The following is a 27,530-nucleotide window of genomic DNA, read 5'->3' as shown; positions in this document are numbered from 1 at the left end:
TTCCATGGCGGCCGCCGCCGCCGCCCCTTGCCCGCCCCTTCGACACCGGCGCCCGTGGGTAAAGCCGGCTCCTCGCGCTGCGAGCAGGCGGCGCTCAGCAGCGGCTCGCGCGGGAACCGTTGCCCGGGGGCTGTTGGCGAGTGAGCCCTCCCCGTCCCTATCGGCTCCGCACCTATTGCGGCCATGTGGCACCTGCCCTATCGCTGCCGCGGGGAGGTGGTGAGGGGCTTCGGCAGAGGCTCTGAGGAGCTGGGCGTCCCCACCGGTGAGTGCGGGCGCGGGGCGCTCGCTGCCGCCGGCGACCTGGCCCGTTATCTGCGGGATCGCGGGTATGGGAGAGGGACCTCGTGGGCGGCGGCGCGGGAGCTAGGCAGGCTGTGCTGCCCGGAGCGCTGGCGGCGCCTCCCGCGCGGGGGTTGGGGGCGGCTGAGCCGGGGCCCCGCAGCAGCGGCGCAGGAAGGGCCTTGCTTACAAGCTGGATCCCCAGGGCGCTGGATCAGCCCAGGCTGTGGGACGCCCTGCGGTGGGGACGGGCTGGAAGAAGTGGGGTGTGGTTTGGTCCGCCCAGAGGTGGCCGCTGTAGGGCTGTGTGCCCGCGGGCTGCCTGGCGTAGGGACAGCGTGTGCGGGTGAACAGGGCATGTGTTTGTCTGTCTTATACTGATATCCTGCTCTAAAGAAGCTCGTTCCGCAGAAGCACATTTGTGCTGTTACAACTGTGTCTGTGCCGGGGCTTTCCCCGCTATGGCGGTGTTCCCCCCGGCCCCAGGAAGTTTCACCCTAGCATACGTTGACAGTCCGGATAAGAGCTGTACTGTGGACTTGCCTTGAGTAGCACAAGAATGGAGAATAGCATCACTTTCACGAACTTGTGCTGAATATGGCTCCTGCTTGGTTATGTTTACAACTAAGGTATTATGCTGTGGTTTCAACTGCATCTGCTGCTGCTCCATAGTTTACTGTCATATATAACATAGTCTCTGTCGTCATAGGCTGCGCTGAACCAGTATTGTGCCAGAGAACTGTGTTTACCTTAGAGGCTTTGAGATAGAGATTAAACTCCGCTTTACACACTTAACAAAGTGGCATTTGCCTTTTAGCTGATGTGGTGCAGCAGTGACGGGCAACCTAGGTTAGTGATTGGGCTGACAGACTGGCTCTTCTTCATATCCTTGGGCCTCAAGATTGTTGTAACTAAGACAGCTTCCTGGAGTTGGGGAGTTTTGCTGATTGCGCTTGCCTGCCTAGAATTTGCAGGGTGTGCCTACTGAACCATAGTAGCACTTAACAGGATGCAGAGGGAGTGGACGGCATCTAACAGTGTTGTGTGCAATCAGCACACAGTGCCTGACACATACCCTTGTTTTAAGTGCATTGTCACTTCAGTAATACCAGAAGGGGGTGGGGAATCCTAAGTGGATAGAAAATAGCATAATCTGGCAAACCTGCATGTGTGCAGCGGTAAACAGAATGTCTCCGGCTACCCATTGAACTCTGATGGGCCGCATGCAGCTTCAGGTTGCCCACCATTGTGATAGAGGTTCATAGCCTCAGCCTGAAAGGTCCTGAGTTCAATCCACAACTAAGTCTTAGCAGCTTAACTATATTTGTAAATATGTCTTTTAAATATTTCTCAGAGTTGCTAACACCAATAAGCTCCACTGGTGCTAGGAATGTTAGAAGACCTGGCATCAACATGCCACCAGTTTTTAATCACTGTGTTAATTAAATGTGCCTTATGCAGAGTTGAATGCTATTTGTTATCAGCATTTGAAGTAATGTTGTGTCTGGACCCTACACTTCTGGTATTATAAATATTAGAGAAATTGAACCTGTGTTGGCAATGGTGGGAAAGTAACAGAGAGGTAGCCGTGTTAGTCTGTACTCCAAGAAAACAAAGCAGCAGACATGTAGTGCTTTAAAGACTAATAAAATGATTTATTTGGTGACGAGCTTTCCTGCGACAGACCCACTTCATCAGATCAATCAATGGTGGGAAAGTTCTACAGATTTTCTATTATGGTGGTAAGGTTTGTCATGTTTTCTGTAATATGATGAAAAGAGGTTTATTAATGTTAGCAGTTAGGCAAACTTTTTTCTTAGAATCACTTCAAGCAGTTTCTTGGTTAACCGTTTTTTGGCACCAGGCTAGTTTCCTAATGTTGATTAGGATTTACCAAAGAAGATCTGTGGTTCACTCAGAAATTTTGTTTCTGTCTGTGATGCAGTTAGCTTGCCAGCTTGATGCTCTGGTTACATACTGTACTAATACAAGTTGGTGACCGGTTTGCATCCAAAATGCCCCCTTTAGAGTATCAAATTAGTAACACAGTGCCTTTTTAAAAAGCAAGATATATACAGTATTGTCCTTGTTGCATGATTTGTGCGATTAGAATTGGAATCATGCCTGTATGTGATGAGGAGTTGCGAAATAGCTTGCTCAGAGAGCTGAGATGAAATCCTCCCTCTATTTCAGTGTTTCCCAAACTTAATATGTTTGCATACCCCTTTTGGGACTTCGGCCTTATCAGCGTACCCCCCTCTCCCAGTGCTTATCTCATGATTTTTAGTAGTTTATTTTCTGCCGCATACCCCTTGAGATCCTTTCCAGTATGATCCGTGGTACACATACCAACCACACTTTGGGAAACACTGCTCTGTTTGATTTAAATGAGCCTCTGGGTTTTTCTCCCTTTGATGCAGAGGGTTCCTGGAGAGTGGGGCCATTTCTAATCTTAACAAGGGTTCCCCATGTGTGTTCTCCACACCCTGCCCCCAACACCCCTCCAAAATGCACTCAAATATACAGTAAGAGTTAAAAATAAATATTTTCTGTGGGGTCCTATTCTGTTTCTTCACTTCTGGGGATTGTCATTCCTTTGTGGTCACCTCCCTGTTTTGTGGTAATTGGAAAGGGCAAGTTCCCGGTAACAAACTAATGGAGGTGGCTTATCAAGAAAGAAGTATTGTTTTGTTTTTACAACGCTGTAGATTTGGGGGAAAAATGTAACACTACTGTTTGTTTCCTTTTTCCTGTATGTACAGACACGGACTAATCAGGTGGTGCACAGCCTCTGGTCTATTGAATTTCTTTGTGGCCTGTGAGACTTTTTTTAACCATTGCCCATGCACAGGGTTGCCAGATTCCCCTAGTTTCTGTAGCTTTTTTCCTACCAGTATTGCTAAAGTGACATACATAAAGCGAGTGAGTTGGGTTCTGATTTCACTCAGCATTGACTCTGAGAGCCATGCATTCTATCTGCATCCAGTCAAAGTGCAGCTGTGGATCAGTTGGCACACCCACAAATTTTAAGCTATGCAAGCACAGTTAGCGAAGCTACCCTATCCAGTGAGACTGTCTTGGGTGGGACAGTTTTGAGGCTCACTGAGATGCAGGGGGGCCACTCTGTAGTCTCGGTTGCTCGTTACTGAACTAATCTCTTAAATTTAAGGTAGAGTACTGGTAGTGCTACCTCATTTTTACACTTGCAGTTGTTGAGGGACTTGCTTTTAAAGTTAATCAGTAATAGCTTGTCTGATTTTAGGTGTGGTCTGCACTTAAAGTTTAGATCAGTCTAGCTGTGTTGCCTAGGGATGTGAAAAATTCAAGCCCTGAGCGTTGCAGATAAACTGATCTAATCCCAGGTATGGATACAGCTAGATAATGAATGAATTCTTTTGTTGACCTAGGTCCTGCTGCTTGGGATGGTGAATTAGTTGCATCTGTGGAAAAAACTTTTTTGATCTAGTATTTACACTGTACTCACATAGCTCCAGCGGTACTACTGTTGCACCTGTAGCGTAGACATGTCCTTAATTTCTGGGCCTCTGTGTCATTGCTCTGCTTCAGGATTGGTAAAATCTTTACTGCATGGGTGGCCGGGGGTGGGGGGTTAAGTTTTAGAACTTAAAACTAGAAAGTGCTCAGCATAGTGTTTGTAAACAAGCAATAATACTTCCATATAATGACATGTCTTGGTCTCAATCAGTAATTTAAAACTTTTTCATCACAGAAATGGATTACGTTTCCTTAGTCAGGAATAACAGCTATGTGCTTTACCATCTATCCAGTCACTTCTGAAGCATGTACTTCAGGATGTAATGCTAAAAGTAGCAAAAACAATTTTACAGGAGATTCTAGTAAATGTTTCAGCCTGTTTTTTTTTTTAAAATAATGAGCTGTACAATAAATACTCAAATCCTGTCAGGTTAAAATCAATTTGTGCTGTTTACTTTGAACAAATGGCACAACATACACAATGGAAAGAGAAATTAATCATAAAAAATATTCCATTTTCATATTAGCATATTTCCATATTATGTAATTTGGGCTGTCATTTTCATTTTGTGTAGTGAAAATAGGCATTTTTTTCAAGCTTTCTTAAAAAGAGTCATTACATCTTAGTCTCTGGAACAGGCAGTAGGAATTCAGAGTTCCCATAAACAAGGAAACACAAAGGGTGGAAAGGAAACAAAGGACAGAAGTAGGTTTGATCTAAGGAGGAACATATTTTCTTCAAGCTCTGTTGTACTGGTAAACCTAAAGAGACAATTTGCAGTTATGTGACCACTCAGGTAACAATTATTTACCCTGTATATATTAATAAACAAAAGTGGCTGATTATAAAAAGTTAGTCTTCAGTGGTTGCAAGTGATAGCAAACAGACTAAAGTGAACTATTAACAGAAATAAAGTAGCATGTGAGTTAAGCCTAATCTTCTAAAACTTGTTGCATGCACTTTCTCACCCTAAGATTAGTTCTGAATCTTTTCTCTCAAACCAGAAGCCTCCCAACTTGTACCTGGTCCTTTCCCATGTTCAGTCTTTGTTTCCAGCAGTCATCTTGAGTGGTAAGCAAGTATGTTCTCACTCTAACAGTTGTCCCTATTATTTGGTTTCCCACCTTTATACCCCTTTTGCGAAAGGCGGCAATCCTTTTGGGTTCAGTTTAAATTTTTCTACATTTCCTGTAGGAAAATAAAGCATTCAAAAGGGGTTCCAGCATAGGGTGGCCACATGTCTTGGCAGGACCAGCCATACTCCAGGCTTACAGGAGAAACAAGACTTTTCAGAGATCATTGTCCTGAGTTACTGGGCCATTAAGTTGCTTGATTGCCCTCACTTAGCAAGCCTAGTAAACAAGTCTATAGTTCATATTTCTAACATGAAATACACGAATAGCATGTGCACACAAATAGAATATACGCATTCAGCAGATTATACTTGCATATGATACCTTACTAGATGTATTTTGCATAAAGCATTTTCCAGTTACATATATTTATACACGCAGTTTCATTTGAGAGTCACTGGATAATGAGTAGGATGTCTCCATGTAATCCTCCTATTTGTGAGTCTGTTGGTGGCTGACTAGCCTGATCTGGAGCTGCAAGTCTTACTACAGAAGGGGCAGGTGTTGGTAGCTTTTGGAGAGGTGCGGGGCAGTTTTTGCCACACTCTTCTTCTCTGTCTCTCCTCCTCTGCATTGCAGCAGGACCTCTCAAATTGCTCCACCCCCTCACAGATTACTGCTCTCCACTGGGGATAGTCCTTGGCAAGGCTTTCCCAAGTGTTGACACCGAATTCATACAAATATGGGGTGCAACATCATAGATAAGTCTACAGTGCAGGCTTTTAACATGGTTTATATGGTATTTGCCCAAATTCTTTCTCATCTGCACTTAAAGCTTTTAGATGTGTGTCTAGAAGATGTATATAAATTAATATTTGTGTCTTAGCACTGTACCTGTTGGATATTTAGCAAGAGTTGAAACATCTCCTCTTTCTAAAAGAAGGTAGACCCCCTTCTGCGTCTATGAAATGGGGGAAAAACATAGCCAAGATTAAAAAATGTTGAAAGGTAAATATTTTGCATATATGTATATGACTGCTTAATTTTCTGTTCTCTTTGAAAGTCCCCAGTGCCCTGGAAGGTTCACAACTTGTTTTAACCTCTCTACTGTCCTCAGTTGTCAGTCCTTCACATAAGGAGGCTCCAGAAAGAATCTATCATCAGTGACAGGATTCAGTTGGTTGAGGCACTTCTAGTTGTATTGTATGTAACACTCCTTTCCCTGAGGCTGAGCACATCTCAGAATTTTCCCAGGCTCCCTTACCTGCGTGAAGATAAGACAAAGATGACAGGCCAAAACCTTCTGTTTTTACACCAGGCACTAACTTGAGTGTGAACTGCTCAGAGGGACTAACTGTAAATAAAAATAACAAGGAGTCCAGTAGTTCCTTAGAGACTAACAGATTTATTAGGGCATAAGCTTCATCAGAGGCAACTTCCCTCCATGAATATTCACATTTCTGTATAAGCTGCATTGAATGGCCACACTCACCTGATTGAGAACCGTAATTTTTGCAGGTGTTTTTAACATCTTATACCTGCCTCTCTACTTCCGCTCCATTCCTTCTGGTGAAGTGGGTTTTACCTACAAAAGCTTATGACCTAATAAATCTGTTAATCTCTAAAGTGCTACTGGATTCATTATCATTTTAACAGATTCAGGCTAACAGGCTCACCCTCCTTGAGACTTGTGAATACACAAATCACACATCAGGAATAGTAACATACAAAAACCTGTAGGAGAACACTTCATTCTCCCTTGACACTCAGTAACAGATTTAAAAGTAGCAGTCTCGCAACAAAAGAACTTCAAAAACAGACTCCAAAGAGAAACCACAGAGCTGCAATTGATTTCCAAATTTGACACCTTCAATTGAGGATTGAACAGAGACTGGGAGACTGGCCAATTAAAAAAAGCAGTTTTTCCTCTCTTGATGTTCACACCTCCACATTACCTGCTGATAATGGACCACATCCTACATGACTGAACAGACCTTGTCAACTTTGGCCCTCTCCTTGACTGAGACTCCCTCTTTTGCATAAGTTGATATATTTAAACCCAACTCTGAAACCCCCTACTCAGGCATCTGATGAAGCCAGTCTATGCCCACAAAAGCTTATGCTCCAAAATCTCTGTTGGTCTGTTAGTTGCCACAGGTGGTCTTGTCGTTTTTGAAGATACAGTCTAACTCGGCTACCCCTCCGAAACTTGTGAATATAAATGGTTACCAGTCTGAGCAAAGTGAAAGTAAAAGTCACTCTGCTGCATTTACACTGCTGTGCTATAGCAAAATTCAATTACTTAAATATTTCACCACTGTGGAGGATTTTGCTTCTTTAAAGTTTCTAAAATCTTTCTCTTGCCACTTACCTCCCTCAAATACATATGCTCTATTGCAATTGCAACATGTGAACTGATTAAATGTGATTTCCTAGGACTACTGCTGCTGAGAGAAGCTATAAGAGAGGTAATTATGCAGGAGTTCAACATGGCGATACCCAGCATTGATGTACTTTATCAGATGCTCATTAGCATTACTCAGCTACAGAAAACCTTAACATGCTTAGTCCATATCATGTTAAAAATAGGATAAGGGTACTAAATGGGAACCTTTTATAAACAAAAGTAAAAGTGGAGCAATTAAAAGAAGATAAAAGCATCTCCCTGCCCTTCAACAGAATACAGAGCCTTTCAGAATGCCCACAGCATCCAATCAGCTAGATAGAGCTTTATAAACCATGTAAATACTATGCTGGAAAAGTTTGATTTGCTGACAATAAGATTTTGTAAAATTTTCTTTTAATCATAATTGTTCATATTTTTTGGTCAGGCTTGAGGCATTCTTCACTGAAGTATATGCAAATGAGCTGCAAATGCTTGTCAGGAGGCATAAGTAGTAAGGCAAGCACAGTTTACAATATAGATAGAACTGGAAGTTTTCATATTTTTGTTTAAGTGTGGTTTGCCTCTGGAAGTTAAGAATGGGCTAACATAGCCCCTTGATCATGTGCTCAAAGAAATATTTTGTGACTGCTAGGTTACATGAAATACTAGTGACTGCACTGCCCCACCCACCATCAAAAACGGCTGTTTTCTGTTTTTTTCCAAAGAACTATTTTCTCATTATGTAAATAAGACTTCTGTTTCTGACACTTTGTTTAAAGTACAGTAAACCCTTGCTTTAACAGACGAATGAGGGGAAGGGGTGTCTGCTAATGCCGAAAGTCCTTTATGTCCGAATGGTTATGCTGTATGATGGTCACTGACAGTCCCAGACCATACTCACTCCTGTCCTCTACCCTGCCCACCCCCCTACCCCATTCTTCCTCTCACACTTCCATCCCCCTCTCCCAATTACCAGGAGAGATGCTGAATGTTGGCCTGTCTCCTTCCACCTTCTGCAGCTCTCAGTGCTGCGGCTTCTCCCACCCCCCTAGGTCTGAGCCACCCTCACGATGATAGAACGTGGCCTCCCCCAGCCTGCCAGTGGATAGCCGCCTTTGACACAATGGGTGCTACTTAGCACCGTTGCAGACAGCGGTGGCCAGGTGCCAACATGCTCCACGCACACAGGGCTGGGGGAAGAGAGCTCCTGTGCCCTGCAGCCCCTGCTCCCCCGCCCCCCCAGCTCCTCTTGGCCCGGGTGTCCCCAGCTGCTCTGGCAGCTCCTCCAGCCCCAGTGGTGGCTCTGGTGAGTCTCCAGCATTTATATGGGGGGGAGGGAGTGGGTGGGCTGGCAGACAGCAGCCATTATTTCTGAAGTCCATTATATCAGGGTCTGTTAAATCAAGGGTTTACTGTATCTTCCACTGATCACTGTGGATGATAGACCTGTATGAATAACTGATTTATTTAGTTTGCTGGCAGTCTGAAAAGTCACAGTGGGGGGGAAAAAGGTGGTTAGGGTTGAACTGAAATATTTGGGCACTTACAGCAAATCAAAAATGACATTTCATTCCAATTCTAGAGCAGCTTAATCTTCTTTAAAATAAAAGAAATTAGGCAGGTAACATGGTGGGTGGTGATGCCCTAGGTACCATACTCTTCAGTATACCTAATAGCCTAGTGGTTAAGGCAGGGGTAGGCAATAATCTTTGATGTGTCAGGGCTGGGAGAGGGAGAAGAGGAGAAGAATCCATGAATCTGGAAAGCAGTCAAGGACTGCACTCTTCCTTGATATTAATGGAGGGGGTGCCAGGTCCAGGATGAAGGCTGGGTGCAGAAGGGTGCTTGGAGTAAGGGATTGGGGTGCAGGAGGAAGTGTAAGGTCTTGGAGGGAGTTTGGGTGAAGGAGATGGTTAAGACCTGGGGCAGTGGTCTGGGGTGCAGAGTCAGAGAGGGGGTATGGGTGCAGGAGGAAGGGCAGAGGGTTTGGTTACGTGGGGCTGGTGGAAGAGAGGGATTGGAGTGTTGGAGGCAGTCTGGTCATGAGACTCACCTGGTCGACTCCAAGCCAGCAGCCCCACCAGGCCCTGAGAGAGGCTCTCTGCCTACCACATCTCCAGAATGATTTAAATTGCTCCCTTTTCCACCTAGCTCTCCATTCCAGAGACACAGAGGAGGGGGAAACTTTGTGCACTGCCCAACCCACCATCAAAAATCTCTCAGCTTCTATTGTCTGGAAATTGTAATTGGCCAATGGGAGCTGAGAAATTTTGCAAAAGGCGGGAGCTGTGCGTGAAGCCTCCCCATCCCTCCCAGCATCTGGAGCAGAGAGCTACATGTGGCAGGAAGTCGCTTAAAGCAGCGGCTGTCTGCTCTGCACTTCAGAGTGCCTTGCATGCTGGACTTGCCCACATCTGAATTTCGGCATTCACCTGAGACAGGGATTTGAACCTATGAATCCTCTGGTCTGTGACTGGGACAAGCAACTGTCTTGCAGATGGGAGTGAGATCCTGACTGTACTGAAGTCAATGACAACAAGTCCCATTTGTTTTAATGAAGCCAGGGTTTCATTCCAGATACTTTGGTAAGCACAGTATAAGAATCTAGATTTTTGGGCGTTGAGTGAGGGTAATGTTAATTTAAAGAAGCTGTTCTATGTACTCTTAACCTCTGAGTGTAAGGAGCTGGATTTGTGTATGACAGTTGCAATTTTTAGCATTACTGTAATTAAAGTTGGAGGCACCTACGTTAGGAATCTTAGCATTCTTTTAGAAGGAGGAAAAAAATCCCCTTTCTACAGTTTGTGCAGCTACACAGGCAGGTATTGGTAAATGCACTTTAGACTTTGTGAGGTCTAGACCTGTTCTGACAGGATCAGGATCAGATGAAGCAATATATAGACTGCTTGTATTTTATCCCTTTTGGCATAGCCGCGATAGCCGCGGTGGAGTCTCACTGATAGCTGCAGTAATGAAAAATGTATAGTGTAACTTAAAAGTTAATCCAATAAAACATTGAAACATCTCCCCATAGTTTCCCAATTACTGTAGTAATTAGTGTCTTGAGGTGGTGCTTACAGCCCATAACCAGAATTGAGGCTGTATTGTCCTGTGCTGAGGGCTAGACCAGCAATGGTCAGACTGCAATTTGTGAGGCACAAATGGCTCTTTAGCATACACCTGTGCATCATGATATTAAAACCCTGGGTGCTTTTTTACTGTGTTGTGAACCCGTTAAGTTAGCCGGTTGCACTGAGTTATTAACTTATTTGCTGTGGAAAATATTTTATAGACTAAATATTTCCCCTGTCAGACCATTTAAATATGAGTAGTAAATGTAACAATGAATCCACACTACCCTGGTTCTTTGGACAATGTTGATTGCTAATTTGGCTCCTGAACCACTGAGGTCTGAGTATAACTAGGCTAGACAAGTTCGCACTTGAAAGAAAAATAAAATAACATTTGAAGAGGAAACGTTGTAAGAAGTTCATTGAAAAATTTTAACAGCATGCTCATGTTAATGCCTTTCTGAAACTAAACATACAATGGTCTGTTTTACAGAATATCTGGGCTAATTTTTTAGTCATTGAGTTACTAGAATGCAATGAAATGAAATGGAATTTGATTCTTTGACACTCCTTTTTATTTAAAAAAATGGAATTACTGTGTCAAAATGAAAATAGGATTGAAGTTATCCTAATCTCAACTCTTTCAACTGACAATTTTTAAGGTACAGGCTGAACTTTTCTGGCTGTGGCACTCTCTGGGTCTAGCAACATCCATGGTCCAGTGTGATGATAGTTAGCTGGATGCTTACTTATCATGAGTGTGGCCAAGTTTCCTGCAGTCTGGTAGTTTTACAGCTACCAGTCTTAGTTCTCAGTGTTCTGTGCTGTTATTTATCTCTAATTACCATTAAATATCTTCAAAGAGCCCATGAAGCAGTGGAGGTGTCAGTAAATGTGCTAGAAAATATTGACCTCTCATGGTTCAGTAAATTCTTTGACTCGGCATTGGTCAGATCCCAAGGATACAGGCATACAGAGGTTCAGCCTATAGCAGTTTGCTAATGGGAGTTTCATTTGCTTCTGTACTTAGAGGAGGAGAAATCGGATTGAGAGTAACTTATTCTTAGAATGAGAAATTATACATTTCATATCTGGTAGACTTCAAGAGGAACTTTAGATATGGGAAATGTAGTATGCAAAGCTATGTGTTTAACACTTATATGTTGGAAAAAAATCCTAATATTTGAAAACAGATGCTACGTAATTTTTAGAATCAATTCTATAGCAGTTAGTAAAAAAATATTCCAAATCACCACTTTTTATTTTCCGCTTTCCTTGGAGCTGTAAAACTGTAACTTTCATTTGCTAGTTGTCCTGTTAGGTTTATCTGAGGTTAGCCCTAGCAGATAAGATTGATTTCAAAAATAGTTTTTTGTATTAAAATTTATTTGAATTACTAGTGTGTTGGCTATTTAAATAGGCACATTGGGAACAACATATTAAATGAATATAATCTGGTAACTGCCACTGGTAAGAGGACTGCCGAACAATGCTTTTGTTCATGATTTGTTTTAAGTACAGAACTTTAGCTGTTTGTGAACAGTTAGCATGTTAGCTGAAGAGTCTGTTTGTGGCTCACCTATGGGATTCAGGCTACAATTTTTTTTTTAAAAAAAGAGAGCTTGACAGGAAGTTTCTGGTTACAGTATGGTTTCCTGTAAACACAGGCTCATCTTACAGCAGAGACACTACCTAATTCAAAATATGCAGACAAGAGTCAGACAACATTAGGCCAGGTCCTTCCATATGTACTGAAGCATACTCAAAACACTTTGAAGAAAACTGTATAGTAGCTTATGTAGTAGAGCACAGGCCTTTAGCCCCCATGGTCACATGGATTCTTGGTAGTCTTTTTCTTTAAAGACCAAATAGGATGTAGGCTAGGAATAAATGTACCCTGTTAATTTTCCCTTACTACTAAAGAAACACTCAATTGAACATCTATAGCAAGGAATTCCATAAACTATCTTGGATGCATAACTGAAAAGTAGTTCTTTTGGGCTTGAATCTTGGAGTTGCCTGAGGATCAACAGGAAAGTTGTCTTGGCGGACAGTTATTATTTAAGTATTTTTGACTTAAAGTATAAATAATACATCATCTAACCCAAAAATAATTGGCAAAAGGGAGCTAAGATTTCCAATTCCTGAATCAAATATTTATGAAAATCAATTACATTTTTGTTGTGTCCAAAAACAATTTAGACAAAATATTTGAAGTTCAGTTAGAGTAAATGAGGATATAAATAATAGTTTTTCATACAGTTAAACCCTCTACATATGCCCAACCAAGTTGCACGTGTCTTAGGTTAACACAAATGCCATCCCTGACTGGAGTGGGAAATCTCTCTTCTTGGGTGGCAACCTGACTCTTGCTGCCCCTGACAGGAGTGCTTTCTTGGTCCCCGGAGTGCTGGAGAGCTGGGAACCAGGCAGTAGGCCTGTGTCCCAGCTTCCCTCCACTTGCAGAGCAGGGAAACTAACCAAGGAGTGGAGAGGAGCCACTTGTGGGACCTGGAAAAGTTGCATGGCTGGTCAGTTTTCCAGGTCTCGCAAAAAGCAGGGAGCTGGGAACCAGGCTGCCGCTTGGTTCCCAGCTCCCCGCCATTTGCTGGACCCAGGAAGCTGACCAGCTCATGGCTGGTCAGTTTCCTGGGTCCCCTGAGCAGCCGTGAGCTGGGAAGCAAGCTAGGATGTAAAGTCCTAGAGCTACCTCTGTCCAAGTACATCTTCCCTCTTCTTATTGAGGTAACTGAGGTTCAGAGGAGGAGCTAGAATTAATGACCAATTCCCTGTTGTTACAAATACAAAGATGTGAAATAGGCTAGGAAAAATATCATGGAAAACCAGGAAAAATATCATGGAAAAGGAAGAATGTGGCACCCTCACTATATTCCGTCATTAGAATTATAGAACAAATACAAAACAATGACTCAAGTCTAGATCAAAATATTTTTCACCTAGTTTCATCAGGGAAAGAAGAAGAGTTTGCTTTTGGTCATGCTGTTTCAGTTGACAGCTGGTGGACATCTGCAAGCTGTGAGATGTTAGACTGGGCTAAAATTTTAATTTGGAGGGAGGCAGCTGGGCGAAGATTTAATTTGGAGGGAGGCAGAGATATACAAGGGTCTAAAGGATTTTGTATTAGCAGATCTTAATGCAGGATCTGACTTCCCGTGTGTGTGTCATATAGCATTTAGTCTGCTTTTGTACATAGATGTTAATAGTTTTTTTCCTGGAGCTCTGAGGAGGTTATATTATAGATTTTAAAGAGTACCGATTAGATTGCATTGAGAGCTTAAACTCAAAATCAAGCTCCACATACTCCCACTGACAAGTAGGAAGCTCCATATAGTGCTAGATGTTTTGTAGGATGAAGACCTTCTTTGAAGCCCGTGTTTATGTGCTTTAGGACTTCTACGCTGAGTTAGTGACGTACACAATATAAAAGTTTCAAACCAAGAGAACTGTACCTGTTTCTACAGATCTCTATTGTTCTTGCATAGATCCTACACACTCATGTAAAATCAGCCTTTGTATTTGTATTCGTCCCTTTGTATTTTCAGTGTTGTTCCTTATTTATGGTTTTCTTTGCTGTCTGTGTTGCTTTATAATGTATTTTTACTGTTCTGTGTGCTTTCAGGATTAATCAAATTGAGTTGACATCCTAGAGAATTTGTATAAGCTCGAGTGAATGCCGCATTCTCTTCTGTAATATCAAAGATATTGTAGTAGTAATTGCAATGAGAGCATAACTTTCTAGTAGTCTCATAGATTTGTTTAGCATCTTAAAAATGGATTTTTGTGACTACTATGTATGTAAGAGTTTTGTAAACTGAAAATCTGTATGTGCTAGTGTTTTAGCAGGTGCTTGATGTTTGGAGAGCAGCTGTGCTTTGAAGATTTAAGTGGCTTAGATGCTAAGCTAAAAGTAGCTTATTAAATTGGGCTTCTGGTGCATATTTTTATGCTTGTACCTAATGGTCATGACTTTGTTTTGTTTGAATAGCTATTTTCAATATATACATCTTGCATGTTTACTAGTTTGAGTTGTTAAGATGAGAAAATACATGTACTCCAAGGGTAGTGTTAACTTTCTTTTTGATGTCACATTAAATAAACATCTTAACCAGTGTACCTCACTGATTACAACAAGGGATAATTTTCCTTCTATACTGATGAACTGTTTTAAAAATATATTTTTATCTAAATTTGTTTGTAGTGTAGCACACACCTACACATTACGTGTGGTATCGAAGTTACAAGATTCAACCTGCACATGGATGGAAAATGTTAGCGGGAACGCTGGTTCTGAGCTGCCTGATTGCTGCTTTTACAGCAAGTTGCTTGGCACACTTGGCAAAGACTCCATCAATATCTCATATAACTCCTTCAGTGTCTCTGAGGACTTTAAGTTATAGGCCTTTGCTGTTCATAGCAGGGAAGCGGAGGTGGTAATAAGGGTGCAGGAAGGTGAGCAGGGGATCTGGCTATACATTGAGCTTTCGTGTTTTTTACTCCACTGCAGTCCAGCCACTTCCCACCAGTGGACTATGGTTAAGGCTGCTGCAAGCAAAAAAATTTTGGGTAAGTGAAGGCGTAAATTTTCCATTACAAGAGTGTGTCTTCCTGCCTCTTAAAAATAAAATGATACAACTTTGACTTTATTATTTTACTTGTGCTAAAAGATGAGAGAGAGAGAGAGAGAGAGAGAGAGGGAATATCACTATATGCTTTGCAGTCCCATCAAGAGTTAGGCAGGAGAAGCCATGTGGAGTAATTAGTACTCAGAAATTTACTTTGAATCCTCCTGAAAGAGCTTAGTGTAAATATCAGAGGTACAAAGCAATTCTTTGAAGACTTCGAGAGATGGCAGTCTTATTTCTTTTTTTGCAGTATGATGCGTTCCCACAACACTCAGCAATAACTTCTTCAGGCACCATTGCAGTACATAGGCTTGCAGTATTCAGGCCCAGGTAGCTTTAGGACACTAGCAGCAACTGTGCTCTGCCTTTGCTACCCTCCTCCTGAGTGAGATCAGCTAAAATCACCAGTTCCTATGGATAAAACCACTCCCACCTCACTTCCCTAAGCCTCAGCAGGCCATACTGACCAACACTGCGTGCACAAAATCCCAAGTGGAAGGGAGGTAGTGCTAGTTTTGTTATAGTTTGTTGCAAGGAAGAAACCATGAAACCAGCATTGTTCCTAGTCAGCCCAATTTGTCAGTTACGTATACCTGGTGGTCCACCAGTGTTTCCATACATTTTATTTCCATAACAGTGTCATGTGTTGGGTTTCCTTTAAATTATGAAACTGAAAACTTGATAGGTACAAAGCCTTCAAAATTTATATTTTAATTCCTCGAGTTTTAAGCTTGAGGAAAATGTAAGGCCCTTGGTGCTGTAGTGGGATGCTAGGGGACAGGCCTAAGCATAGATGAGCTGACTCCCATGTGATCAGCCCTCATATCTCATAGGACCAGGGTTACAGATTTAGACCCAGTAGCAAGTGATATACTTCTGGTTATGACTATTTGTATTTCCCTAACACAGACAGAGATCTGTGCAGCTGAATACATTCACATGTAATGAAATACTGATCTCTCTAAAGTCACACTTAATTCCTGGTCATTTCCATTTGTGTTGTGTAACGGAAAATGCTGAGTTGTGTTAACCATAGCCTCTCTTTGGCCATACACATTGCTGCTGTGGTTTGCACGTTAGTAGCTACAACTTGAATCTTTTTTTTCCCTTCTAGAAAATAAATGTTCTATATCTGTGATCTGCAACTGGTGCACTTTGGCACATTGGTGTGCTGCAAATTTGCACTGAGTATGCCTCAGAGAAGCTCCATTGTTCTACACTTGCACCCTACCACTTGGTGGGAGAAGCATTTGGTGGCTCTGGTGCATTGCCAGCATTGAGTTAGAGTCAAGGGGAACTGAGGGGGGTATGGATGTTGGGGAGGGTGATTGGGTTATAGCTGGGGGGGGGGGTGCCTGGTTCTGGAGGAGGGGAGTGAGATTGGTTTAGAGTTGTGGGGCTGGGGGGCCTGGCACATGGGGAGGGGATTGGGTGATATATATATTGGGTGTACCGTGAAATTATAACAAGTTTTTTCTGTTCCTGGACACACACATTGGGGTTGCATCTACACTAGCAAGTCCTTTTAATTAAAAAAAAAAAAAGGGGGGGGGGATGAAGGGGGCCTTTTCCGAAAGCATCTACACACAATGCAAAGCATCTACACACTACATGCACTCTTGATCTGAAATCGAAAGAACGCATCTCTTTCTGGCAGCCGTCAGCTTCTCCCAGATGAGAGAGAGCACCTTTTTCTGAAAGATTATTTCAGGAAAAAAAGTGTGTAGTGCCTTGGGGCCCTTCTCGAAAGAGCAGTTCTCATGGTGCTGGATTTTTCAATCCCCAGCCCATTCTTTCAAGAGAGCTGAGGCTGTGTGGATGCGCTCTATCGAAAGAGAGGATTGATTATTCTTTTTTTATCCACTTTTGTGTGTGGATGTGCTCTTTCAAAAGAAGTTTGGGGTTTTTTTTGGGTTTTTTTTTTTTCTGGAAGAGATCTTCCAGCAGAACTTCTTTCAAAAGACTGCTGTAGTGTAGATGCAGCCTGGGTGAAATTGGTATAGTAACTAACTGTCGTAGACTTAGGGTGACCATCTGCACCATATTAAGTGGGACAGTCCTGTATTTTTTTAAAAGGGCCTAATTGTCCTGTATTTGTGTCCTCCACTGCTGACCTTTCCCGCTAGCAGCTGTGCAGGTGCAGCTGCTGGTGGGAGTCACGTCGCTGAGCCTTGGGGAAACAGGGGAGCACGGGCAGCTGCCATGTCGCTTCCCCCAGGCTCCTGGGGTGGGCCTGCAGCTACTGCCTCCATCCTGGCTCCACAGGGCTTGGTAGAGACGGGAGGAGCCATCCCTCGCCCACATATTGCCCTGTCCCATACGTGGGATGGAGGGTATTGTTGCTTTATTTAGGCTGGCTTACAGGATGAGGTAAGGTCACATGCTAGCTTCAACTTGACACTCGGCCACAACTGATGTAAGAGAAGTGAAGTTAGGTCCAGGTCTGCATAATCAATGTGAGATGTGTGAGTTGGCAGGAAAGAGAATTAAAAACTTTAATTGGCTAAAATGTTTCAAAAGTGATCTTTGTTAAAATTTATGGCTCAGATTCCATTCCAGAAGAATGGAAGGAAAAGGCTGGTACTGTTAAATAATTTGCCACTTGTGCTGTCCTGTATTTTGAGCTTGGACTCTTGTTCAAGCTAGTGCAACCCTTAGGCTGCATGCTGTTGCTTTAAGTTGTCTGGGTTCAAAAAAAAATATTCTAGTAGCTAAGAACCCTTTGAGTCCAACAGCAATCCCCCCATGCACCCTGCCTTTGGGTCTTAATGGGGGAGATAAGTAGAGTCGTCGTTTCTAGTTCTACATCACCTCAGATGGCAGGTATCTGGTAATTCCTAGTGCCTGGATCCAACACTGGACAGCCCCCTAATGCTATTGTACAATTAACATCTAGCCCCATAACTTCAATTTAGCAGACCTGTCTAGTCCTCTGAGATTATATTGGTTGACTTTTGAGTTTACTTAAAACTGCTAGTGAAGTATTTTTTATTGAATGTTAAACTTGCTTTTGTTTTTATAGTGGGAGAATGGATATAATCCTGAGACTGAAGTAGTTATGGTACATTGAATGGCATGATACTAAATCTCACATCTTAAACACTTTTTTTTCCAATCTCACTTATGGTTATAATATTAGGATAATTTTTACTTCAAATATAGTTTGCAATACTTGATGATCAGCCATTAATGGAGAACTCAGGCCAATGAGTAAATGGGATGTCTATTGTCCTGTTTTCCAAGATTGTGAAGGGGCCCTATATGAAACATTTTTTTTGTGTGTGTGGAAGAAGCGCTGCTGGAAGCTAGACTAAAATGTAATTTTCAGTCTGTGTATAAATTCTTTTCAGGCTTGGGTACCAAATATGTCCTATGGAGTGGACATACCTACATCTGACCTGTTCTTAAATATAAACCCAATCAGAATTTGGTTTCCATTTAAAGGTCTTCAGCTACTCCAGGCACTGTGTACAATTCCCACTCATTTTACAGATGAGTAAACTGAAGTACAGAAAGTTTGAGTTGTCTGGAGATGAACAAGTTCAGAAATGAAAATTTAACCATGGTTTGAGTCCAACAAGTTATATTCAAGTATAAAACAACAATTTTTAGTGAAAGCTGTGCTCAAATACAGGGGCTTTGCAGTTTGTCATCGTTCAGATTTTCCCACAATAATCCAAATGCAGCCCTTCCATCTTAAATTGATATAGCAAATCTGCAGTTGTTTTCCCCCCATCCCTTCAAAAGGTGGTAGTTAGGTGTCTACACAGGGACAAAAGTTGACCTAGCTACTACTTAATGGTTGTTCATATGAATGTTGCAGGTAGGTCAATTCAAGTGTTGGGTGTAGACCAGACCATAGTGGCTACCACTGATTAGGTTGACAAGATGTCTTGTTTTTAAAGGTGCAGTTCCACATGTAAGGCTGTCTTCAGACATCCCAACTTTTTCTTAAAAACTAGCAAATTGACCCTATTTTGCTTCCCCCCCATCCCTCACAAAAAAGGAAAAAAAAATCCACTCCTGACTGTTACTTGAAATTGAATCAGCTACTAAGCTTCGGGAAGACTAGCTGCCCACCAGAGTTTGGCAGAAAATAGCACATTTATTATACTGATAACTAAGCTCAAGAAATGGGGGAGGAGGACCACACCCACATACCCACACTTCCAGGACAGACACTGCACTGGAGATGTCAAGATTCTTCAAGGTCAGTTTCCCACCTTAGCAATGGAGGTAAGTCTCTTCTCAAGCCGTGATGCAGTGTGATGCAGAGGACCGCTGGCCAGGTGGTCGAGACAAAAGGCCTTCCTGGGAGGTGCAGTGTTGTGAGCAGGCTCTCAAGGCACATAGGTCCTTCCCCTTTTAAGGACATGCTCCAGCTGGTCTGTGGCTGGAGATGACTTGGCTGTGCCTGGTTGGTCAGATCCCACCTCCGGCAATATCTGTGCATTGACCAAGTGATTGGTGACTGATCAGAGTCCCAGATGCCTTGTCTACCTGGAGGCTCTTCTGCTCTCCCAGCAGCTCAGGCAGCCCATTCATCCTACAAACATTCCAGTAGGGAGGAGGAAGGGGCAAGCCACTTCACAGGTATTCAAAGAGGGAGAGTGGACAAAGTGGTGGGGGAGGGTGTAACAAACATACAGGTCATACAGATCACCACTGCTCCTATAACACTGGCAGGTCCTGCTGCCAAGATCCTTCTCACCAGCCACCTGCCCACCAGCAGTGGGTAGTGGTGGTGGGGTAGGCAGTGGCCAACAATGGAGGTGGGCATTGAGGACTGGTGGTGGGGCAAAAATGCAATGCATTGGGCCAGTGGTTCCCCATACTAGTCTGTCAGCGTAGCCATGACTGCATGTCAGCTCTCAGGCAGCAGGACCCTGTCCTGTTTCTAGCTAGCACTGGCTGCAGTGCTTGGTGAGTGTGGGCAGGTGGCAGGCCGCAGATGGTTACATGTCCTTTTATATAATATTCCTCTTGCTGTCCTCTTTCTGCCCTGTCCCTTCTACTCACCCAACCCCATCCCTAGTCCTCCTCCATATTCCTCTGAGAAGGTTATGTCCCACTCCCAGTGCTGCATGGAGAACCAGCTCCTAAATGGAATACTGAGCTCACCAGTAGCCTGGCCAGCTGGCTCCTTCCTTCCCCCCACTGTCTCTGGTTGGGCCAGTTCACTAGGAAAGGTCAAAAACCTCTGGCGTGGGGTGCTGGCCAGGAAAAGCCAAGCCCTCCATGTTGTGAAGCTCTGCACATCACTGGCTTAGGGAAGCCTCTCTGCCCACCCACCTAAGCTCTGGAGTTTTCTGTGTAATGTGTGTGTTCACGGCAGAGTGGGGGACAGCAATATCCAGCATGTTTGCACCCTGAACCTGCAGGCTTTGCAGCAGTCCCCAGGGCATTGGCTTAGCACTCTCTTCACCTATTCCGAGCTCTGGGCCCTCCTTACCCACTAGGATGCCTTCCTCTGCTGCCTACTTCTCTGGCTGGTTTCACTGAAGCCCCGGCAGGCAGGTTCCCTGGGCCCTGGTGCGTCCTTAGCACTTAACCCTTTCTTGCATATGCTGTAGCCAGGACATAGGAGGTGGATTGGTTATCTTGGGCAGTAGCAGCCTGGAGATGTTAAGTGCATTTTGACACTGGGCAGGAAAGGACAAGCTGCTTCCAGCCACATAAGGGAGGAAGAAGTGAGCTCTACCAGATCATACCTCTATGCTTCCCTTCCCTGCTGTTTCTTCCTTGCAACTGAAAGCAACTTACATCCCTTTCCTCCTGCACAATGCTATTCTAGGTATGCCTACACAACAGCCTTATTCTGGAATAATGCTGCTACGCACAAATGCATTTCAAAATAGCACTTAGCTATTTTGAAATACATTTTCTGCGCACAGAGTGGTTAATTCAAAATAGGCACTACATTAAGTTGCATATGTCCAATAAAGAGATGATTTTCAGTGTTTGACTGGACTTAGAGGTCTTAGTAATAGTCTGAAATAACTTGATTTGGAGCATTTGAACTATTTTAAAGTGCATCTTTGTCATGTAGATTTGCCTTATGTAGGAGAACATAGTCCTCTGCTCCACTTGAACTAAAGGAAGCTACAACTTTTCTTTCTGAGTAGTTCTACTGAATATCTGTCTTGAGTACCAAGACTGACATCAGTAGAACTACTCAGGCCGTGCCTGTTACCCATCTAATGAGTCACTGGCAGTTTGCACAAGGGTGGTGCCTTGCTCTGGCTCTAGCTTTGGGGAGGGCATTGTTGGCAGGGAGGGGGCTGTGGCACATATGGAAGGATGACAACCACAAGTGTGGTGATCCTTCAGTTAATATTGGACACCACTGGTGTAAAGGAAAACCAAATGGAATAAGAAAGGTCCCAGAAACAAAAGCAGGAATCAAAATGCTGTCGTCAGTGGAGAATGCTGTGTATTCAGCACTTTGGAAAATGAGTTCACTGACATTCTTAAATGTAGACTTTGTGCTTAGGCTTTGAGCGTGTGCATTCGTGCACACGCACACAGTTTTCCCACAATTACACAGTAATTGGGGAAGTTAGAGAACTACACGTGAGTTTGATCTCTAATTCTCAATAGGAAAAGTTTTATGTGGGACAATAGCTTTATACATATTAAAAAAATCACATTACTCCTCCCCCACACCACCACCACCACCAATTTCCTTTCTCTTTTTCCCCATTGCCAGTTTCCACACTAGCCTCATAATCTGTAATTGGCTTGTTTTCCTAGTTGATATCTGTTTACCCAGTAGCTTGCTATTATACAGCAGCTGTTTGCACAGCAGCTAGGCACCTATGGCTTGCCTGTACCAGCTGGCTTGGGCTCTGGGGATTTTTAATTGGTGTGCAAACTTCTGGGATTGCTCTGGGGACCAAGATCTAGGACTCTCCGTCTTGGTGTTTTAGGCTGGAGTGGGACAGTCCCAGAACTTGGGCTCCTGCATGAACCATGAAGTCACTACAGCAATGAAACAGTCCTACATTGGTGCTCCCTTGGCTTTTCTCAGGTACTCTCGTGTCTCAGGTGTACTGAGGGGAAAACATGCAAGAAGGGCAAGAACAGATCAAGGTAAACCACTCCTCACCAAGAAGTTGAGGAATGAGAGGCAATGTCAGCATGTGGGGGTGAACCCCAGAAATGCAAGAGATCAAAAATCTTGAATGCTTAAAAAGCAATATTCCACCCAGTATCTTGTCTTCCAACAATAGCCAGAGTCAGATTCCCCAGAAGGAGTGAACAGAACAGGTAATTATCAGTTGATCGTTCCCTGTTCCTTTCCATGGAATAAGAACGTTCCAGTGTTCTTTGCAGAAATCTTCTTTACCACCTCTATTAGTGGTACTTACATCTATTGAGATTTTGTCTCTCAGATTGCTCTAGAATAGTAGTTAATAAACCTGAATACTTTAATTTGCAGATTGAAATGTTGACAACTAGTCTCACTGAACATTATGGGCTCCCCTACCCCCGTAGCATCATCCCTTCCTTTATCTTCATCAGAGAGAGGAAACCTAGGCTTGTGTGTGGCCCTCCTTCATCTCAGTGGGCCCTAAAATTGTTGTAATCAAGAGGATCTCCTGGGATGGGGTAGTTTTGCTAACTGTAGCGGTGCTCTCATTAGGTTCAGAGGGAGCACACAGCTCTCACAATGTTGTGTGTGGGTTTGAGATCATGAGTACACAGAAAGTTTGCTGGGCCAAGTGAAGATCCCTCATGAAGATGAAAACTTTTTCTTCAAATTTTAAATGCCCTTATTTTACGTGAATGTCCCTTTTTTTGTAATACTGGTCGGGCAAAAAATGCAGATGAAAACAAATGGAATCTGGCAACCCTGCGCATGAGCAACAATTAATTATATTATATATTTAAAAGTAGAATTGGTTATTTGGTACATTAGATACAACTATTGTTTAGACCTCTACTGTTGACTGGATTTGCATTATTTTCCCTTTTCATACTGTCTCAGTATTGTTTACATGTAAATCTGAAAAGCGAGGCAGTGAGAGGAGAGAGAAGGAAAATTAAGGTTTTGACCAAATTTCCCCCCGCCCCATGTATATGTGAATACAAATCAGTGCCAGTCTTAAATCACCTGTTGATCTAGATTTTTTTTTTTGAGCAGATTTTTCTGGGCAGTCATGTATCTGCAGGTGTCTCCACACTGTCCATCTATATACACTACTGTTCATTATGTATTGTTTACAGAAGAGTTAATTGAAGAATGTTGAAGTGGGGACATACATTCGGTGAGCTAACGTATGTTAGTTATGAGCTAATAGACATACAATGTACGTTGTATGTAAAGACATGAGATGTCATACTGCTTTGAATTCATAACAAATTCAGATTTTCATTTATTTCATTCTTATCATATTGGGTATTTCTTACAAAATCCTGTCGTTGTCCTAATTTCTCTAGATATTATTCTTGTATTTCTGACAACACTACCTTTCTGTCAACACTCTGTAGTCCATTCTTATCTAGTAGCAAGCCTCCTAACAACTGAGTAAGCTGTCTTGAAGCTGTCTTTCATAAAAGTGCTATTTATATACCTGTTTAAAAATAGATCACAAAAGTAGTAATAACATGTCAACCACAGGGATGTCTTCAGGAACTCTCTAAAAGCTAGATGAGCATGTAATGCTAAATTATTTCCCCCTCTTCAGATATTTCCTGAAAGGATCTCTAGGGTCGTATCACTGCTCATTCTTCAGTATGTTTAAAGGGCTGTATAACAAGAACAGAGTGGTGAATGTGCAGGTAGGTTGAAGTGACACGGCACATGAGTTGTAGCCATTTCAGTTTACAAAATATAACTAAAAATCTTCAATGGTATGTGTGTAAAAGCGTCCATATTAAATTCAGATTAGGATAATTACTAAAGATACTTTAAGCAACTAACACTTCACTTTCTCTATATTGCACACCACAATTTCTTATTGCATTTTAAAATGTCAATATTTTTTAAAAAAGGGTTCAGTGGATGTAAGTAATCTTAGGTCAACCATGTGAGAATAGACACACTTACAACTGTGCAGTAGAAACGATGATGATATTATAAGGAAATGAACATTCAAAGGTATAGCTTCAGTGCTAGAGTTGGTCATAAAGTATAATACTTTCTTAAACTCAAACTTTATCTAAACTTTCAAAAGTCTCTATGCTTTGTCCACCTTGTTCCCTACATTTTCATTGATTTCACGAAACTCCTTTTAACTAACCCTTTCACTATTAAAGCAAAGACTTTTACATCAACCTTGATTTAAAAAGCCATTGCTGAAATGTTATGCTGCAATTCTGTTCTTCTAGAAATAACTTATTTAACTTTTTTGTTTTTAGGGCTTTTCCTCCAGCGTCCAGCACATATGCATGCTTTTGAGAAATGAGAATTGATGACTGTGAAGCTGCTGAAGTGGGTTTGAGATCATGAGTACAAAGAAAACTTGCTGAGCCAAGAGAAGATCCCTGATGTTGTCTGAAATGCTGAGAAGAAAAATTCTTCGTCAAATGTTAAGCTTCAAGTTCTTCCTTGTGTTGGTTTTTACTATAGTAACCTTTTTGGTTCTAAATAATAACCAAAAGTCAGACTTCTTGAATCACAGACATCTAGAGCTGACTGGTGAAGATCCTACCAGTAATATTAACTGCTCTAAAATACTGCATGGCGATATAGAAGAAATTGAAAAAGTAAAGCTTGAGATGTTAACTGTGTCATTTAAGAAACGCCTTAAACTAACAGCAACTGATTATATAAATCTGACAATAGATTGTGCCTCTTTTATCAAGACACGAAAGTATATCATGGAACCTCTCAGTAAAGAGGAAGCTGAATTTCCAATTGCATATTCAATAGTGATACATCACAAAATAGACATGCTTGATAGACTTCTAAGATCAATTTATGCACCTCAGAATTATTACTGTATTCATGTTGACAAAAAGTCTCCAGAATCATTTCTGGCGGCGGTTAAGGGAATTGTGTCCTGTTTCAATAATGTCATTATTGCCAGCCAATTGGAGAGTGTAGTGTATGCTTCATGGAGTAGGGTACAGGCAGACCTCAACTGCATGAAAGATCTCCACAGGAGAAATACAAAATGGAAGTACTTGATAAATCTTTGTGGCATGGACTTTCCTATTAAGACCAATCAAGAAATTGTGGAGAAATTGAAAGCCCTAAAGGGTGAAAATAGCTTGGAAACTGAAAAAATGCCTTCCAGCAAAGAAATACGTTGGAAAAAACATTATGAAATTGTTGATGGTATGCTAAAGAACACAGGAATAGACAAACAACCACCACCTCTTAATACGCCCATTTTCTCTGGGAGTGCCTATTTTGTAGTTAGTAGGAAATTTGTAGAGTATGTGCTAACAAATAGCAAAATCCTTGAATTTATTGAATGGGCTAAGGACACTTATAGCCCTGATGAACACTTGTGGGCTACTGTTCAAAGAATTCCTGAAGTTCCAGGGGCAGTTTCTTCCAGTGACAAGTATGATGTTTCTGACATGAATGCTCTGGCAAGGTTTGTGAAGTGGCATTACTTTGAAGGGGATATGTCAAAAGGTGCCCCCTATCCTCCCTGCAGTGGAATTCATGTGCGCTCTGTGTGTGTATTCGGAGTAGGAGACTTGAACTGGATGTTACAGAAACACCACTTATTTGCTAACAAGTTTGATACTGATGTTGACCCCTTTGCAATTCAGTGCTTGGAAGAACATTTGAGACACAAAGCTTTACATCAATACAAAAATTAAAATGCTGTGTTGCGTTTGGTGCAACTGGCTTGTGTTGATCAGACTGCCCTGCAGATAAAATACTGAGTATGTAGTGATTGACTAGTCTGTTGCATCTTACTCATCACCAGTGGGTCTAACAGCCATTGCAGGCCATGGGGCAAAGTGGGAGGGAGAGACAGCTATGTGCCCTGTAAGGGGAGCAGCCAAGGACGGAAGGGGCAGGGCTGTGGGCAGTCAGCCCTTAGTGCCACTTCAATCACAGTACTGGGCCCACTAGTCCTTCCTCTGAGCTTCATGCCGAGGCACTTCAAAGAAGTCTGGAGCTCTGGCCACTGCTGCATCTGCCCCCTTTGTCCGTCCCCTCCCCCGCATCCCTCCCATCAGCAGACCTGCTCATCACCTTGGTATGAGTGTCGGAAACTTATGCAATCTTCAATTCAGTCTCTCCTATTTTTTCCTCACAAATTTGCATACCCCATACTCCATTACTGGAAGGGGTCAAAGCCTCAAAATACATTTTTGAGGTCAAAAGAGCTTCTCTGGCAGGTCCAGCTGTTCTTGTGTAAATTGCAATATTAGACTTTGTGTGTCCTTTTTTGGATCTCTGTTACTATTGAATCAAAAGATTTTTTTTTTTTTAAAAGAAAAGCCTAATCTTATATATTACACAATCCTTTTTCAATAAACTCAAATTACTTTTATGCAAAGGTTGGAGAAGAAGTTAGACTGATCAAGTATGTAGATGCAAAAGGATCTCAGGGAATACCTATCAGGAATTCTTAAAAAAACAGTTAAACAGGATTTTTCCAACATGCCAAAGCTAAGACTTTTGAATAATTCCACATATATTCTGGGATACATAAAGTTTAACAATAGCATTTTAATTTCAGAACAACATTTAGAGCGCAAATCTGCAGTGTCCATCTTCTCAGGGAAATTTATTATTCTGTGCCTGTTAAGAGAGAAATCTAATAATGAGTTTATTTTTGTGCATAATGTCACTTTTCTACACGTGTGTGCAGTGGTTTTTTTTTTTTTTTTAAACTAGCTTGTGAAGATTGAATTGAGATTCTTTTATGTTACAATTCTGGCAGAGCTGGTAGGTTCATCTTTCTGGAACAGTGAACGTACATAAATCTGCCCATTTGTATCCCGCAACATGTAAACACTTTCTAAATAGCCAGAAAAAATAAATTATTTTTCTAAATGAACGTGTTTCCTCTTGACATTTGAAAAATCCTCTCTCTGAAAGCACTGTCAAAATATAACTGACTTACACAGTTATATTAAATTAGGGCAAATCATCCTGAGCCTTGCTCGGGTAGGTAGTCCCCAGTTCAGCTAAAATCAGTAGGGCCAATTACATGAGTAGAATGGAAGGTGTATTTTCAACATGCAAAATTGTAACAGGACTGACATAGTAATTAGCCTTTTAGTCCTAACTCTTGCAACTACAGGTTGAACCTCTCTTATCTGGCAACGTCCATAATCCAGCATGATGTTAGTTAGCCACATGAGTACATCTCATGGGTGTAGCCAAGCTTCCTGTGGCCCCATAAAGTTAGTTTAGACACCAATCCTGTCTCTAGCTGTTCTGTGCTCTTTTTTTAGCTGTAATTTACCCCTAAATGTCATGTAAGCACCCACTAAGCAGTAGAAAGGTTGGCAATGCTGCTAGGCAATATTGACCTCCTGTGGTCTGGCAACTTCTCTCGTTTTGGGACTGTTCGGGTCCTGAGCATGCTGGACAAGTGGTTCAACCTGTATTTCCAGACTTAGGGGATAAAGGTAGCCTAGACTGAAGCTCAGTATGCA

General features: G+C 42.3%; 1 protein-coding gene across 2 annotated transcripts; it reads left to right on the top strand.

The window, feature by feature from the left end:
* Positions 1 to 26,900, top strand: GCNT1 (glucosaminyl (N-acetyl) transferase 1). 2 transcript variants are annotated; one of them, XM_074994745.1, is made up of 4 exons: positions 1 to 265; positions 14,834 to 14,892; positions 23,642 to 23,735; positions 24,315 to 26,900. In XM_074994745.1, exon 4 carries the CDS (start codon positions 24,444 to 24,446, stop codon positions 25,731 to 25,733), a length of 1,290 nt encoding a protein of 429 aa, XP_074850846.1. In that variant the 5' UTR covers positions 1 to 265; positions 14,834 to 14,892; positions 23,642 to 23,735; positions 24,315 to 24,443; the 3' UTR covers positions 25,734 to 26,900. The 2 variants fall into 2 exon arrangements, with proteins under 2 accessions (XP_074850846.1, XP_074850845.1); XM_074994744.1 differs by lacking the exons at positions 14,834 to 14,892; positions 23,642 to 23,735.
* Positions 26,901 to 27,530: the final 630 nt, after the last annotated feature.

The sequence above is a fragment of the Carettochelys insculpta genome, chromosome 5 (assembly GCF_033958435.1).
Source record: "Carettochelys insculpta isolate YL-2023 chromosome 5, ASM3395843v1, whole genome shotgun sequence".
Classification (NCBI taxonomy): Eukaryota; Metazoa; Chordata; order Testudines; family Carettochelyidae; genus Carettochelys; species Carettochelys insculpta.
Note: the sequence above shows the minus strand (reverse complement) of the source record. Positions and strands in the feature narration are given on the sequence as shown.